The sequence below is a fragment of the Nuphar pumila genome, chromosome 1, assembly GCF_984573655.1.
Source record: "Nuphar pumila chromosome 1, dmNupPumi1.hap1.1, whole genome shotgun sequence".
Lineage (NCBI taxonomy): Eukaryota > Viridiplantae > Streptophyta > Magnoliopsida > Nymphaeales > Nymphaeaceae > Nuphar > Nuphar pumila.
Window position 1 is genome coordinate 6,999,765 of NC_143249.1, and position 18,721 is coordinate 7,018,485.

The window sequence follows — 18,721 nt, forward strand, 5'->3', positions numbered from 1 at the left end:
CAAAGAAATCTTTGGAAAAATTTAAAGTTCCAAAACTTTTTACTTGTAAAGATGTACCATCGGCGGTTGAAACATAAGAGTTTTTAGAGTTATTAGTTATTACACATATCGGAAAGCCCATTTTTAAGAGGGGTCATATGAAAGGAAGCTCCAGAATAAAAAATCCAAGAAGACATACCTGGAGGAGAAGAAGAAGCTATGGCGGCATCCGAAGTTGATGGCGATTTGAGTAGAATTTGAAGTGCTTCCGATAGTTGAGCAAGAGAGAAGGACTCCTTTCCTTTGATAGTCTCTTCCTTTTGAGTAATTTCTTCAACGGAGGCAACCTTACTTTTTGGTGCTTCATTTAGCTTAGGGCAATAAGGTTTTATATGACCCGGTTCTTGGCAATGATGGCAAATGACTTTTCTATAGTTGCCATTATAGTTATTTTGCTTCCCAAAGTGTGGAGGCTTATAGGCTTTCACATGATTGTTGGGTTTAGACACAGTAAAAACTTCATCTCCTCCCTTAATCATGTCAAGGCGAGTTTCTTCTTGGCATATTTCGGCTATGGCATCTTCCAAAGGAAGAGGCTTAGATCTATGAAGTAGGGAAGATCTAACTTGTTCATATTCGGGCCTAAGCCCATGTAGAAATTGAAAAAAGTGTTCTTTTTCCATTTATTCTCTTCTTAGTTCCACGTCTAAACTAGAAACCCACTTTGGTTCTAGTAGAGATAGCTCATCCCATAATGGTCCAAGGGTGCTAAAGTAATCTCTTACACCCATTTCCCCTTGCTTAATGGTCTAAATTTTTTCTTGGAGAAAGAATTGACGAGCAAGGTCTTTTTTAGTATACATACCTTTCATAAAAAAACATGCTTCATTTGCCATCCGAAATTTAGCAATATTGGCGCAAATTTTAAGCTTCGCGTTGTTCATGAACCAAACAAGAATTTTTGCATGCTTACTTTCCCAATCTTCCACCTTAGATTGGTGATCTTCAATGGCCTTCATGCGGGCATTTCCTTCAAGAGCTTTTTCTTGATCACCATCCATCTTGGTGAGTTGGAGTTGCAGTTCCGGAATAGTGCCCATGACATATCCCAAAAGCTTTTTACCCTTGAGGTTGTTCTCCATGGCGGCGGCCCACATCATGTAGTTGAAACCATTAAATTTGAAGGAGAGATCAATCTTTTGTTCTCCTTCCATTTTTAATCTCAAGAAGACAAACCAAGAAAGAGAAATACAAAATGAAAAATATAACTAGTCAACTAACTATATCAAGAATCAAGAGCATACACTTGGATCTGATACCATGTAATGAAATATGCGGAAATAAAAACAATGTCCTACAATGGACATTCACATATAGAAAGCAAAAGAACAAGTCCAAAAAGGACATACATAGAAGCCAACAATGACTTACAAACATAAATTCTTATAAATGCAAGAAAGGTTTTGAAGAAGCCAATACTTTACAAAGGGGGGATACCCCACTTATTTATAGGCAAGAAGGAATGAGAGACAAGGAGAAAAGTAAGAGAGACCACATTGGGAGGCCCAACAAGGTGTCGTTGGGCTCCCAACGGTCACAATTGTGATCGTTGGGGGCCTAACGACTCTTGGTTGGGACCCCAATGTGAATGCATTAAATGCATTTTCAGGAAAAAGAAAACAAAAAAATGGAAAATAAGAAAAGAAAATCAAAAATGAAAAAAGACTACAATGTCCCTATTGGACAAAATTACAGGAATACCCTTATCGGGTATGATTATATATATATATATATATATATATATATATATATATATATATATATATATATATATATATTGATTACATGTATTTTGACATATATATCAAAAAACAAAAAGGTAAAAAACATGGCAGTCAGAAACACACACCCCTCACCTAAGTTGGCGTCGTCCTCGACGCAAATTGTTCATGGTAGTCTTCTACAAGTTGTCGATGTTGAAACATGCTGCTGGCATTTTCCAAGGTGGCTTCACATTCTGGCAATTTCTTCTGCCGCACTAAGTACTTTTTGACTTCTCCAAGGTAGTTGTTGGAATGGTTGAGGATAACTTCTTGTTCTTTGCATGGGGTGTTGATCGTTGAGGGTTGAGGGTGTACGTTGCGGAATGGGAGCACGTTGAGGCATGCTTCGTTGAGGGTTTTCTTTATTTTCGTGGAACGGCTTCAGGTTACATACGTGGAATACCGAATGCACTTGAAAGTTTGTTGCGAGTTCAGACGGTATGCCAAGTTTTCCACGCGCTTGATAATGGTGAAGAGACCATCATACTTGCGAATAAAGCCTCGGTGGCGGCCCCGAAAGATAGCGTGTGATCGGAAAAGAGCTTCGCCAACACCTTGTCTCCAACATGAAATTATGATGGTTGACGCTTCTCATCTGCTCATTTCTTCATGAGCTTGGTCACCTTGTTCAAATACACCTTTGCTAACTCTGTCTGATCTTGCCAGTTCCTGGCGAACTGGTATGCAATAGGCGCTTTGCCACATCCTCACACAGCAAGGTAGTGCGGAGTCTACGGCTGTTGTCCGGTTGCAACTTCGAATGGACTATGGCCGAATGACTCGCTTTTTTGGAGGTTGTAGCATAATTGAACTGCATCAAGTAAATCAACCTAATCCCTTTGATTGGCATTGACAAAGTGTCGTAGATATTCTTCCAACATGCCATTGATCCTCGTTGTTTGTCCGTTGGTTTAGGGGTGAAAACTTGTGCCGAAATACAAGTTTGTCCCCATCAAGAAAAACACTTCTTGCCAAAACTTGCCAGTGAAGTGGCATCATGATCGCTGACAATGCTCTCTAGGATTTTCCAATGCTTCACTACATTTCGCACGAACAACTTCGCAGTATCGACAATTGAGTAGGTGGCAGTGGCAGGTACGAAGATAGCATACTTTGAAAACCTATCCACAACCACATAGATAGAATTACAGCCGTGTGCTTTTGTCAAGTTCACAACGAAATCCATGGTTATGCACTCCCACGGACGGCTTGGCACAGGTAGGGGCTCTAATAGTCCACCAGGTCTCTAATTGATCGGCTTGTCTTGTTGGCAAATCAAACAAGTCCGTACATAAGCATCCACATCATCGCGCATCTGTGGCCAGTAGAACGCACGTTCCTGTGAAAGTATCTTCAACAAGATACTAAGATCAAGACCTTAATATTCTAACAAATACGTGCACACATGCACAATAAGAACACTTAGAACACTTGTGCACAAACCAATCTCACAAATGCACTAAGAATAAAAAAGCTTTAATGAGTGCTTGGGCTTTGACCCAAAGCCATAGAATTTATAAAGGGGAGAGCCCCTATTTATATACATCAAGAGGCCTTGGAGGGGTCAACATATAGATGTTGGAGCCCCTCCAACGGTCACAATTGTGACTGTTGGAAGGGCCCAATGTCTATATGGTTGGGCTCCCAAGGTTGGTCAAAAAGTTAAAAAGAAAAAGAAAGAAAGAAAAGAATAAAATAAAAAGAATAAAAGAGTAAAAATTACATGCATATTCGTAATGTGAATATGCGTAAAAATACAAGAAATACCTAAACTACCCCTATGGCTAATAATGAGGAAATACATATTATATATATATATAAAAGTATATACATATACATATATATAATATATGTATATGTAGTACCTTTTATATATATAAAATATGTATCGGATTACAAGATTGAGATACATATTTTAACACCCCCCCTCAAACTTAGGGCAAGATGATCGAAAGTTTGCCAAGAAGAAAGTTGAAGCACACAACGCTTTGGTCAAGAAATCTGTCAACTGATATTCTGAAGTTACATATGGAAGATTTATGAGTCCTTTTAGATAAGCTTCTCGAACATAGTGACAGTCCATCTCAATGTGTTTGGTTTGCTCGTGAAAAGTATGATTTTTGGCAATGTAGATGGCGCTTTTGTTATCACAGCATAACTTGTTGGGCCCTTCTATGACAATTCTCATATCTTCCAAAAGCTGACGAATCCACACAATCTCCATGGTAGTAGTTGACATGACACGATATTCAGCTTCAGTGGAGGATAAGGAGACTTTTTGTTGTTTTTTATATCTCCATGAAATTAGCGAATCTCCTAAAAACATAGAAGCCAGTGGTGGCGTGACGATTATTCGGGTCACCTCCCCAATCAGAGTCAGTATAAGCAATTAATTTCAAATCAGAAAAAGATGACAGAAAAAACTCCCTTATTTAGAGTACCCTTTATGTATCTTACGACTCGCAAGATGACACTCATGTGGACTGATGTTGGTGCATGCTGAAACTGGTTTGCCGTATGGACTGCATGAGAGATATCTGGTCTGGTAATACTCAGATACATCAATGACCCTACAAGTTGTCTGTAGGGAGTAGGATCCGAAAGAAGAAGACCATCATCAATCTTCATTTTAGCTCCTACCATAGCAGGAGTTTCACAAACCTTTTCATCTGTAATACCTGACATGTCAATGATCTTAGAAGCAAGCTTAGTTTGAGATAAGAAATACCCTTTATGAGATTATGCTACTTCAATACCCAAAAAATAAGTTAGAAAACCCAAATCGGACATTTCAAATTTATCTTTCAAAATTGATTTTATACTCTTAACCCTGTTAGAATCGCTACCAGTGATGAGCATATCATCCACATACAACAGTAAGATCACAATCCCTGCATTGGATTTTCTAATAAACAAAGCAGTGTCAGTAAGACAGGAAGCAAAATCATTTTCTATCATTACAGAATTAAACTTATCATACCAAGCCTTGGGGGCATGTTTTAAACCATAAAGTGTTTTTCGAAGACGAAGCACTTTCCCTTTTAGAGTCTCCATTCCTGGTGGAGCATCCATATAAACTTCTTCATTTAGATCTTCATTTAGAAAAGACATTTTTAACATCCATTTGATAGATGTTTTACTTGTTGATTGAGGCAATAGTTATAAGATATCGGACAGTGACCATTCGGGCTACAGGAGCAAAGGTTTTCTCATAGTCAATCTCATATTCTTAACTATATCTCTTTGCAACCAATCGAGCTTTATATCCCTCAAGAGATCAATTGTTCTCCCCCTCTCGCTGCATCAAAATGGTATCAGAGCACAGCTCCTCCTCCTTAGTCAACGACATGACGCAAAAAGCAAGGAACGGTCCTACAAGCGAAAAGACGCGAGAGGAGATCATAAAGCGGATACTCGACATGGTGACGGAGATGCAGGAAGATATGTTATGTCTAGAGAAGGAGGTAGCCGGTCTGTCGAAGCGCATGGATGGGGTCGAAGCACGGATGGATGTGCTTGAATCCAAGGCGGATGCGCACGCAGTGTAATTGAATCAGTTAGGCGCGGGCGCGATTAACCCTGTTGATACTATCGTCGTTGATCCAACCTTGATGACACTCCAACACACAGTGCGACGAGAAGGCGTTGAGGAAGCCTTGCACAGGGATGCAGGTTGCGGCAGTTCTCCCCATCTGATACCTTCCCTCCATCTCGAATCGGCAGCGACCCCGGGTCGCCCATGTCTGGGTACCCTCCAACCGAACCGCCAAGGGGCGCAGCGGGTCCCGACGACTGCGTCGCAGATCGGGCCTGAGTTGCAAGACCACAACGTTACGCTGGGTCCTGTCCCAGGCCTGGGCTGCAGGGCCCCAACGTCCCACTGGGCCTTGCTGGGGACCCGGGTACCTCTGTCCGACCCGGGAAGGCAGTAACCTGTAATGAAAAGAGGCGGAAGCACCAATAGGGCAAAAGGTCACTCTTTAAGAGTGACTACAAGAGCCAAGAACACAAACACCAAATGTGCACACACACAACTCACAAATATAGAAAATGACTTAAAGTCATAAGTTGGATTTATTGAAGAAAGGAAGAGAAGGGTGTAAAAACCCATACATTTAAGAGGGGAACACCTCCTCTATTTATAGAGGAGGAGAGCACATGAAGGGACCACAAGGGGGCTCCCTTGTAGTCGTTGGGAGCCCCCAACGGTCAGAAATCTGACCGTTGGGGCCCCAACGACTACAAGAGTGGGGCCCCTTGTGGTTCAAACAAAAAGCGAAAAAGAAAAAAGAAAAAGCAAAAATATAAAAAGTACATTTTGCAGTTTTACAAGAATACCCCTATCGGGTATTTCACTAAAAAGAATATGTATATATATACATATATGTATATATATACGAATGTATATATATATAAGTATATGTATATATATATATATATATATATATTTTAACACGCCCCCTCAAACTTTACGGGGAGAAGACCGAAAGTTTGCTAAGGAGGAACATAAATCGTGGAGTTGGGAGCGCTTTGGTGAAGAAGTCAGCTAGTTGATACTCTGAAGTAACATATGGTAATGAGATAGTCCCTCTGAGGTATTCGTCTCGAACATAATGGCAATCCATTTCGATATGCTTTGTCCGCTCATGAAAGGTGTGATTGCTGGCAATGTATATCGCACTTTTGTTATCACAGCAGAGCTTGGTAGGAGTGAAAATGAGGACGCCCATGTCAGCAAGGAGACTTCTGAGCCATACGATTTCCATAGTTGCCATCGCCATAGCCCGATACTCAGCTTCAGTAGATGATAAGGAGACCTTCTGCTGCTTCTTGCATCTCCACGAGATGAGAGATTCACCTAAAAAAATACAAAGACCCGTAATTGAGATACGATCATTGAGATTTCCTCTCCAGTCAGCATCAGTAAAAGCAGTCAATTCAAGAGATGAGGAAGAGGATAAGAAGAGTCCCTTCGAGATGGTATTTTTGATATATCGCACAATTCTCATTACGGCTGCCATATGAACCGTGGTAGGTGCGTGCTGGAACTGGCTCGCTGCATGAACCGCATGAGCTATGTCAGGATGGGTGATGGATAGATAGGTGAGGGATCCAATTAATTGACGGTAGGGAGTTGGATCTTCAAGAAGAACACCATCTTCAAGTCTTAGTTTCGCATTGATAACTTCGGGAGTCTCAACTTTCTTTTCATCAGATATTCCTGATTTGGTACAAATTTCAGCAGCTAACTTCATTTGAGATAAGATGTATCCACGTTCGGAATAAGCCACTTCAATTCCTAAAAAATATCGCAAATAACCAAGGTCAGACATATCAAAGGTATCTTTTAGCATAGACTTAACATCATTTACTCTTTTTTTGTCATTCCCAGTGATGATTATATCATCAACATACAGCAGAAGCATGATAATGGAGTCACCTGTCCTTTTAACAAAAAGAGCAGTGTCAGTATAGCAAGAAGAAAAACCTAAATTGATTAATACATTACTAAACTTGTCATACCAAGCTTTAGGAGCTTGCTTAAGTCCATATAAAGCCTTTTTTAATTTCAAAATTTTTCCATTTAAATTCATACCTGGAGGTGGTTCCATATAAACTTCTTCATTTAAATTGCCATTCAAGAAGACATTTTTAACATCAAGTTGAAAGATAGGCCATTTTTTAACAGAAGCTATAGCAATAAGGGCTCGAACACTAGTCATTCGAGCAACTGGGGCAAAAGTTTAATCATAGTCTACCCCATACTCTTGGGCATATCCTTTGGCAACCAACCTAGCCTTATATCTTTCTAATGAACCATCAATCTTAGTTTTTACTTTAAACACCCATCTACATCCAATGGGTTTCTTGTCATTGGGAGGATCAATGATTTCCCAAGTTTGCGCCCTTTTAAGGGCATTAAGTTCAAGTTCCATAGCTTCATTCCAATGAGCATATTGTTTGGCATCATTGTAATGAGATGGTTCGTGAAAGGAGTGAAGAGCAAGAAGGCATGCTCGATAATTAGGAGAAAAAGAGTCATAAGAAACAAATCTATTTGGTATTTTGGGAATGCGATTTGATCTTCTTTGAGAGGTTTCTTCTATCGACTCACTTTGAAAAAATCTTTCAAGAGCACACGGAGGATTTCTTTCATTCCTTCTAGAGTAGACTTGTATTTGTCTAGACGCATTTTCTTCTAAGTTTTGATCATTATTTGGATGTTCAACAAGATCTTCATTAAGAGATTCACTAGGATCAACATGATCATCTATGATGTTTTCTTGAGGTAACAAATCAAATAAAAAGGAATAGTCAATATTCTCGTTTGGTTGATGCGAAAAACCATTTTCTTCTTCGAGGAATGTGACATCTTTTGAGATATAAAGTTTATTCTTAAGAATGTCAAAACATTGATATCCTTTTTGTTTTTCGCCATATCCCAAGAAAATACATTCAACAGCCCTAGGAGAAAGTTTATCATTTTTGCGAGTTAAAACAAAGCATTTACATCCAAAAATTCTTAATCTTTTATAGTCGGGAGACATATTGTAAAGTTTTTCAAATGGAGAAAGATTTTTCAAAGAGGATGAAGGGATTCTATTGATGAGATATGTTGAGGTTAGAACCGCTTCGGCCCAAAAGGATTTTGGAATATTTTTTGAAATCAATAATGTTCTTGTAGTTTCTATTATGTGCCTATGCTTTCTTTCCGCAAGACCATTTTGTTGCGGAGTGTTGGGACAAGAACGTTGATGACAAATTCCATTTTCTTTTAAGCAAGGTTTTAAAACCCGTGACTCGGAACTCGACTTGTTCTTTATTGACTCGTGACTCGGCGGGTCAACTCGGTGACTCGGACCGGGTTTTGTTAACTTTTGATTTTAAAAGAAAAACAATATATAATTTGTCTGAAACCATGTGTTTGAGTAAACATAGTCTCCAAATGTCTGTAAGAATATAAAAACAACTGCAAAGAGCTATAGAGGTTTGCTTGAATAATTGAATTTGATATCTATACAAGCACTTTGACTAATTCATGACTTGAATTAGAGGATATGGTCACCATGAGTTCAGTCTTCTACTACCTAAGGTTCCTAAAATGGCCAATCATATATGCTAGCTTGTTTTAAAAGTTTTAATTCCCTCTCTAACAAATCCATAAATGTAAAACAGGGATATATGTGCATATTGAAAGTTTACAGAATGCCCAATATCAACATAAATAAGCAATTTTCTCATGTATAAAACTATGCAGGAAATATATTAATGGCACAACTATAAAAAGACTACTAATATTTGAATATGTACAATGCTTGTTCACATAACAAATGGATGATGAAACCTAAATGTGACTTCCCATAGGCACAGTTGACCCGCCATATATAGTGAGAATCATTTCTTTAAAATATTTTGCTAGAATAAGTTGATAACACAGGGTGAACAGTAGTTCGAACAACATGGCGATTTTATTCTATGGATTTAAATGCTTTTTTATCTTTAAATTATTTTTATTTTCTTTTTTATACAAAATCTGGGGGTAACCCTTGTTAAAATATATGTACTTATATATTTCGAAACTGTAATTTGAAACTCAAAAAACAAATTTATAACATCCCAAAACTCGCCCGAGTCAGGCCGAGTCAAGCCGAGTCAAGCCGAGTCAGGCCGAGTCAAGCCCGAGTCAAGCCCGAGTTTTGGCAAACCGAGTTTGCCTTGCCGGGTTGACTCGCTGGAGGGGCGAGCCGAGCCGAGTCAACGAGTTGACTCGGCGATTTTTAAAACACTGTTTTTAAGTAATTTTGGAAATCATTAGACATATATTCACCTCCCAAATCGGTCCTAAGAATAGATAGATTTCCCAAAAATTGATTTTTAACCATTGCATGAAATTCTTTAAAGAAGGAGAAGACTTAGGATTTGCGACTTAGGAAGTATATCCATGTAAATCTAGTGAAGTCATCAATAAAAACCACATAATACGAAAAACCTCCTTTAGACAAGATTGGGGAGGGTCCCCACACATCGGAATGAACAAGTTCAAATGGTCGAGTGGTAAAGTAACTCCTTTGAGGAAACAGAATAGCTTTAAATTTCCCAAAAATGCAATCTTTACAAGTCATGTGATTGTCTTTACAAGTATTGTTCAAAAAAGGGAAAAGAGACATTTTTACAAAATTTGGATGACCAAGTCTCTCATGCCAAATTCCAATACTTTTGTCTTTAACAAGATTGCAAGATGACTTAGATGGAAGCGTCAAAAAATCCATAAAATAGAGATCACCCCTTCTATGGCCTTGCCCAATCAGCTTCCCTGACTGGAGATCCTGCACGGTGCAATCTTTTGGTGAGAAAGAGACTTGGCATCCATGGTCGGTGATTTGAGAAACGGAAAAGAGATTTAAATTAATTTTTGGGACGACTCTTACTTTAGGAACAAAAAAGGTTTGAGATTTTTTGAAGTCAAGAGTTCCAATACTTTCAATTTTTAATGACGTTCCATCGGTCGTTGAAACATAGGAGGACATGGGTTCGGAAAAAACATTTGAAAGAGAGGTTTTATGAGATGTCATATGAAAAGAAGCACCAGAGTCTAGTATCCACATAGTAGGCGATGGCGGCTTCGGATGTTGAAGGAGAAGACTTGAGAAGATGTTGGAGAACTTCGGAGATATGATTAAGAGTTTCTTTGATATTTCCTTCTTTGGTACTTTTTTCCTTCTTTAGAGAACTTTCTCCAACTGCGGCAACCTTTCCTTTAAGCTTTGGACAAATCGGTCTAATGTGCCCCGGTTCATTACAATAGTGGCATATAATTCCCTTTCTAGGCCCATTACTATTTTTGTTAAAATGGGGAGGTCTATAAGCTTTAACATTCAATCCGGGCCTATTAACGGCCAAAACTTCATCACTCCTAATGCTCAAGCCAAGTCGAGTTTCTTCTTGACATATCTCGGCAAGGGCATCTTCAATAGGTAGGGCTTTGCTTCTATGGAGAAGAGATTCCCTTACTTGTTCGAATTTCGGGCGAAGACCATGAAGGAATTGGAAAAAGTGCTCCTTTTCAATTTGTTCCCTTCTTAGTTCAATATCTTGTGGAGCAACCCATTTGGGTTCAAGAAGGGCAAGCTCATCCCAAAGAGGGGTTAGAGAGCTAAAATAGTCCCGAACACTCATATCCATTTGTTTGGTGGAACGAATTTTTTCTTGACAAAAAAATTGCCGAGCAAGATCCTTTTGGGTATACATACCCTTAAGGAAAAACCAAGCCTCATTGGCCTTTCTAAATTTGGCAATATTGGCACAATTTTTAAGGTCTACATTGTTCATAAACCATGCCAAAATTTTGGCATGGTTACTTTCCCAATCCTCAATTTTGGATTGATGTTCATTAATGGCTTTGATGCGCTCATCGCCATCTAAAGCCTTCTCAACTTCATTTTCAATTTTGGTAAGAACAAGAGAGGGTTCGGGAGTAGTTCCCATAACAAAGCCCCAAAGTTTCTTACCTCTTAGATGATTTTCCATAGCGGAGGCCCACATGAGATAGTTGGACCCATTTAGCTTGAAAGAAAGCTCCACTTTAGAGTCACGTTCCATCGACACCAAATATTCTTCCTTTCTTCAAAACTTTGAGAGGCACGCATTCCAAGATGTCAAAGAAAAAGCGCAATCACCAACCGTGCTCTGATACCATGTAATGAAAAGAGGCGGAAGCACCGATAGAGCAAAAGGTCACTCTTTAAGAGTGACTACAAGAGCCAAGAACACAAACACCAAATGTGCACACACACAACTCACAAATATAGAAAATGACTTAAAGTCATAAGTTGGATTTATTGAAGAAAGGAAGAGAAGGGTGTAAAAACCCATACATTTAAGAGGGGAACACCTCCTCTATTTATAGAGGAGGAGAGCACATGAAGGGACCACAAGGGGGCTCCCTTGTAGTCGTTGGGAGCCCCCAACGGTCAGAAATCTGACCGTTGGGGCCCCAACGACTACAAGAGTGGGGCCCCTTGTGGTTCAAACAAAAAGCAAAAAAGAAAAAGAAAAAAAGGAAAAAAAGAAAAAAGAAAAAGAAAAAATATAAAAAGTACATTTTGCAGTTTTACAAGAATACCCCTATCGGGTATTTTACTAAAAGGAATATGTATATATATACTTATATATATATACGAATGTATATATATATATAAGTATATGTATATATATATAAGTATATGTATATATATATATATATATATATTTTAACATAACCTTCCCCCTTGAACCCATGCATGAGAGCCATAAGGCGGCAAACCCACGAGTGGGAGCAAGGGAACCCGGGTGGATGGGTCTGGATGCAATTGTGGTTGTTAATGTTCATCTTGGCGGCATTCAAGAAATCTCTTTGGTATTGAATCAAGCTTCATTACAGCATGGCATGTTCAGGGCTGAGCATATCAGAAGTTATAAATCTGAAGTTGACATTGTAAAGGAGACAGAGAAGCGTTGCAAAATGAAAGGGGTGATAGATTTTGGAAAAACGCTTTGTGGGTATGGTAGGGTGGCCAGCCTTGATGATGATGGATTATCATTTATTGGTGCCAACTTGCAAGCTGGAGATGTGGTCATTGGTAAGTTTGCAGAGTCAGGAGCAGATCACAATTTTAAATGGAAGCGCCTATCTTCGGTGTGTCTGATCTATATGCTTATTGTGGAGAAGATCAGTCGGCGGAGCCGACTTCTTCCCAACCCAGAGAGAATGATGCAGAGCAGAACTGGGTCCGGCCTCTACAGAATGACCCAGGCCGACACCAATGGGATGATGGAGACTCGTCAGAACGAAGGTCTGATGCACACGCACGTCAACAATGTTCCAGCTCGACAGCGTTTCAGCACGTCAGCAGCATTGGGTTTGTCTCAGGTCCAAGGATTGGACCCGAGATCCAGATCCGTTAGCAACCTTTTAAATACCCTATTCTAGGGTTGCGTGAGAGAATATTAAACTTGGAGCAGCCGTCTTTTTCTTCAGCAACTTTTTTTTTCCTATTGCTTGTTTCCCCTTTGTCTTTAGGTTTCTTTACTTGTTATTTTTTCTGTCACGTTCTGCCTACAACAACTTTTACCTTCCTTACATTTCTTTATTTTTATTTCTGTCACGTTCAACCTACAGCAGCCTTTTGGCTAGCTGTATTTATGTTATTTGTCTGTTTGCCAGTAATTACAACACTTTCATTTTTTGCCTTTATTTTCTTTCATTCCAGCCGCTAGTTTCACCTTGCTATTTACCTTGTCTTTATTCATTGTAGTTTTCCCATTTTCTCATAAACCATTGATCGGACCAGTTGATCTGATTCCTTGTCTTCCGCATCTCCCATTGAGTTATTGTTGTTGCACGATTGTGCACAGGGAGAGCAGCCCCAACGTTAGCCCAACAGCGGAACAACGTCCATTCCCTGGGTGCAACTACGATCATCACGTCGGCATCCTTTAAGTGAAGGGTTTTCGCTTCCACGCTGAAATCGTTTATTCCCTTAGAGGGTATTTATTATCTCAATCTAAGTTTGCTTCTGATATTATTCTTAGGTCTAATATATCAAATGATAAGAAGGTCAACACTCTTGAAGTAACAAATGTCAAGATGAAAATCGGTGATGGAGAGAGCCTCTAGATGATTTAACTCCTTATAGACAGCTTATCAAAGCTCTTTCTTACTTACAATTACTAGGCTTGATATAGCACATGTTGTACACACAACTAGTCAGGTTCAGCACGGTCCCACATCTGTTCACATGAGAGTTGTTTTGTGTATTAATAGATATCTTAAAAATTCTATTTCTACAGGCTTGTTTATGTCATTCTCATCTGCATTAGATTTACTTGCATATACATATGCAGATTAGAGCGGTGATCCTAATAATAGACACTCAACCATAGGTTTTTGTGTTCTTTTAAGTGAATTATTGATCTCATGAAGGTATAAAAAGTAACAGAAGGTCTCTCCCCTCAACTGAAGTCGAATACTAAGTCATGGCTACTACCACAATGGAAGTGGTGTGACTGAGAAGATTGTTGGCTGATATTTGAATCAACATTCTAGGAGCTTCAAAGATGTGTTGCGACAACAAGAGGGCTATCTACATTGCCAGCAACAATACTTTTCACGAAAGGACGAAGCGCATCGAGATAAACTGCCATTATGTTCGAAAGAAATATCTTCAAAAGAACCATTGATCTGCCCTATGTCGCATCTGAGTACCAGTTGAAGGACTTTTTTACCAAACCTCTCTCTGCTCCTAAGTTTCACTTTCTTTTAGACAAACTTTCGGTTATCCTACCATAAGTTTGAGGGGAATATTAAATTGTATATATACATATATATATATATATATAAACATATATGTATATTTTTATTGTAATATTATATATACAATATATTTTTTGGGACTAAGTCAAACTAGTTGACTTGGTCCTAATGGCTATATTTCTAGCCGTTGGGACCAAGTCAACCAAGTTTGACTTGCTCCCAATGGCTAGCCGTTGGAAGGTCCTTCTCTCAACTCTAGTGCTCTCTCTCTCTCACTCTTTAAACTCATTATCCTCTCTCTATTGTATATAAATAGGGGTGTTCTCCCCTTTGTATTGTATGCTTTTCCACACTGTTTCATTGAATAAAATATATTTTCTATATTGGGTGCCTTATTATGTGTATCTCTTTGTGGGATTTGTGAGTATGTTCCTTAGAAAACACTTTCGTGGTTATCCCCTCAAGTTGGAGTTGGTGGAGTCTTGGTTCATGAGTGAAGACTCTTTGAATCTTTACACTTATGTGGTTTCATTATTGTATCTTACGCCTTATGGCATTACACACCAATCTGATAATGGGCTTCAGTAAGATATTTTCTCCGCTTTTGTTTTCAAAGAAAAATGGCATTAGCATGATCTGATCCTTAATGTTTCTGTTATCAATAACAATCGGGGGATTGCTTTTGGACCGCAGTGTTTTCTAATAAGTTGGTCTTTCCTTCTCTATTCTTCTCATAGTTCATTTGGGTTCAGCAAGCTGTGAAAAAAAAAAGAACATACATCAACTCCTCTATTCCATCCATCTTTGGTTCTATTCATCAACTTTGAACACCATCTTCTCAAGAGATCCAGAACAGGGTAGGGTTGAACATATCTCCGTCTTTGAATTATTGCAACCTAGCATCAAACAGAAGGCTGGCGTGGTAATCTACAGCATCAAATTTAGTCTTTCCTGCAACATGGTAATCCTAAAAAAAGTGTCTGGTTGTAATCGCAACCCTAAAAAGAGATATTGAAGGTACAAACTGCATCTTGGCTTTCACAATCAACAAGTTAACAACTCTATAAACCAAACCCTCCCACCAGAAAGATTCAGTTTGCGCCAACTAGCATCATAAAATTCAAGCGGCAACTTTGCATAAGCCAGAAGGGCGTAGTTCATAGACTGCCGATTCAGTTTTTTAACATTATTTTTCACGCCCATTTCAATTTCTATCGTAACACCTTACTTTATGATTCAGTGAGAGAGTGATATATAAAGAACCCAGAAAATCATCGTTTCTATCAAATCTTGCAATCCAAAAGAAGAAGAAAACCAGAAGCAAAAGACAGGAATCGTGTAGATAGAGCAAGGTTCCCGGTACTACGTACCGCTTGGAGAGCAAGAGAGGGCTTCCCCTGCTGGATAAACTCGCGAGCCAACGCCAGTAAGCCCCTCACATCCGGTGATCCCTCGTTCTGAACATATGAAAAAGAAGAAGAGGCAGAAAGATCCATCGCTCTCTCCATCGCTCTCTCTCTCTCTCTCTCTCTCTCTCTCTCTCTTTCTTGGGGTGCCCCTCTCCCTAGTAAAACACCACCTCCTATCAATACCTTCGAATCGATGCGTCTCTCACCCTTGATAAACCCCAACTAATTATAGTTTTTTTTATAAGTGGAATCTACTCAACTATGTTACAAGTACGATATGTTTTAAAATAAGACGATTTTGTTATGTGATTTGCAAAAGCCATACTATGGCACAGAAAAAGCGCGATATTTTTAAAATCTCTTATTGTGGAAACATGTGATTATTTTTCCAATAATAAAATATACATATATATATATAAGGGGAACGTTCAAAGAAATAAAGGTTCAAAATATACAACTGATGATAATGACGGTGTTTCTTCTTTAACGATCAAGTTTTTCAACTAAAGGACTTTACATATTGGATTTTTTTATTCATTTAGTGAGCTACATGTTTTGGATTATGAATTTTCTATGTTTAGATACGTTTTTGAAAGCACTAAAAATCAACGGTCTACAATACTTTGTATTGTAAGCTTTAAATGCATTGTGAGCCATCCATTTTTCACGTATCTAAAAACATGTTTATATGCCGTCATGTAAAACATATTTTTTGCTAAATACATTATAAAAAATAAATATACGAGGCCTGATCAATGAGATAGTCAAGCATTGGTTATAGATTTTAGATCTCTCTCTCTCTCTCTCTCTCTCTCTATATATATATATATATAGAGAGAGAGAGAGAGAGAGATGTGCATATTCAGACCATTTATCTCTCCGGTTGTTTTAGACCATTTTATAAAACATACTTTCATGTATTTTTTGTTTAATCTAAAATCATAGAGGTGATCTTTATACTTTATTTAGTAGAAGACATGTATTAGTTTAAGTATTTTTTATGTTTAGTTATGCTTTCAGCTTAATGAAAAAATCAATGGTGTATATTGCACTAAAACTTGATTAACTAAAAAACAAGAATTTTGTTAAATTGATTCTATCCAAAAATGTTATTAGTAAATTGTTAATAATAAACACATCTATAGGTTCAGATTAAGCAAAAAACTTGTGCAAATATATTTTTAAAAAAAGTATGGGACGATAGAAGAGATAAATGGTCTAGAAAATACACATATAAGAGTTACACATTATTCTATATATATACATATATAGCAGAATGAAAACCTACCCAATAAAAAACATTTATCAGTTTTTTGATGTTTTTTCAAAATTCTAACCTTTTAGATGTGATCTTTGTTTTTATAGGAATAAGTTCTTGGAGCATTTATGTTTTTATAAGATTTCAACAATCAATGACCTACAATTTTATAAAAAATTTAGACTCCAAATACCATTTTTTTCATCCAAAATGCATGATCCAAGTGTTTATTTCTAGTAAATCAATCACGCTGAACACATCTGGAAGGTAGAATTTCCAAAAAACACTGAAAGTCTGATAAATGTTTTTATTGGGTAGGTTTGAGAGGTTTTCAATTTCGTATATATACATATATATATGCGTAGCTCCTAAACCATCCTAAACGCTTCTAGAAAGTATACTTGCATGCATTTTTTAATTAATCCTAACTAGGATGCATAATGAGTCGGGCCAGCCCAAGCTCCACTTGGGCTCAACTAGTTTAAGACCGACCTGGGTTCGCCTGACTAGTTGAATGAGCCGAGCCTATACAGTAAAAACAAGCTTGGTCATACAATCAAGCCGAGTTTGATCAGCCTTATGGGCTCGTGAAGCCCATTTAGGCTCGATCAAGCTCGACTTAAGTTTGTATTAATTATATATTGTATAATACAAACATACATATTATATATTATGCATGTTAAATCTGAGCCACTGATCCAAAATCAATGGCTATGAAGGCATCAATTTTTCCCTTCTCACAAAATCATGTTTTTTCATAAAAAAACATGATCCAAGAGTCAATTCCCACTAAATTGATCATGCTAAACACATCTAATAGTTTAGATCCATCATAAAACACTTAAAACCTATAGGGCAAAATGAGAAATTGGGCATAATATGTTCAGTTATATATATATATATATATATATATATATATATATATATATATATATATATTTGAGAACTGAACATATTAGGCCCACTTTTAGCGCTTTGCCCCATTAGGCCCTATAGTTTGAAGTGTTTTATGATAAATCTGAACCATTAGATGTGTTTAGTATGCTCGATTTAGTGGGAACCGGCTCTTGAATCAAGTTTTTTTGACAAAAAAATATGATTTTATGAGATGGGAAAAATTGGTTCCTTTATAGCCATTGATTTTATATCACGAGAAAAAACTGTATACAAGTCAGATTCTCATGATCCAAAAGTGTTGTTTTCCACTAAACAAAACCTATAGATCACATATACCGTGTTAGATGTGAGAAAAAAATACTTAAAACTATGATTTTTCAATGGGCCTAACGAGACCTAATGAAAAAGGGGGTCAAAGAGTAATGTGTTTCTTTGGCCCCCTTTTTCTTTAGATCTCGTTAAGCTACTTCAAAATTTGTAGTTTTAAGTATGTTTTTTCATGTCTAACATCGTAGATGTGATCTATAGGTTTTATTTAGTGGGAAGCAACTTTTGGATTGCCGAAATCTAACCTGTATATATGTTTTCCTTGTGATCCAAAATCAATGGCTATGAAGTTATTGATTGTTTGCAACTCATAAAAATATGTTATTTTGTGGGAAAACCTGTTCTAAGAGTCAATTTTCACTAAATCGAGCATCCTAAGCAGATCTAACCGTTCAGATCATCAACAAAACATTTAAAACCTATAGGAACGAGAAATGAGGCATAATATGTTTAGTTCTCTCTCTCTCTCTATATATACATATATATAGAGAGAGAGTAATATATATATATATATATATATATATATATATATATATATAGAGAGAGAGAGAGAGAGAGAGAGAGAGTAATGCGCTGGTTCTTCTCACTTTCTCATTCTACCCCATTTTGCCCCTTCAAAATCATAGTTTTTGGTAATTTTTTCTCGCATCTAACACCATAGATGTGATATATAGGTTTTGTTTATTGGTAACCGACTTTTGAACCGGTGACCTGTAATGCGTTCTTTAGTTTCCTC

The 18,721-nt window shown here is 37.8% G+C and overlaps 1 protein-coding gene across 1 annotated transcript in view; it reads right to left on the minus strand.

Annotated features, from left to right (window-relative positions):
- Nucleotides 1–15,720, minus strand: part of LOC149847830 (uncharacterized) — a 36,884-nt gene extending 21,164 nt beyond the window's left edge. The window contains exon 1 of the mRNA XM_090003670.1: nucleotides 15,465–15,720. Within this exon, the coding sequence (XP_089859796.1) occupies nucleotides 15,465–15,602 (138 nt within the window). The 5' untranslated portion in view covers nucleotides 15,603–15,720. The remainder of the gene's footprint in view (nucleotides 1–15,464) is intronic.
- Between the last annotated feature and the right edge of the window lie 3,001 nt (nucleotides 15,721–18,721).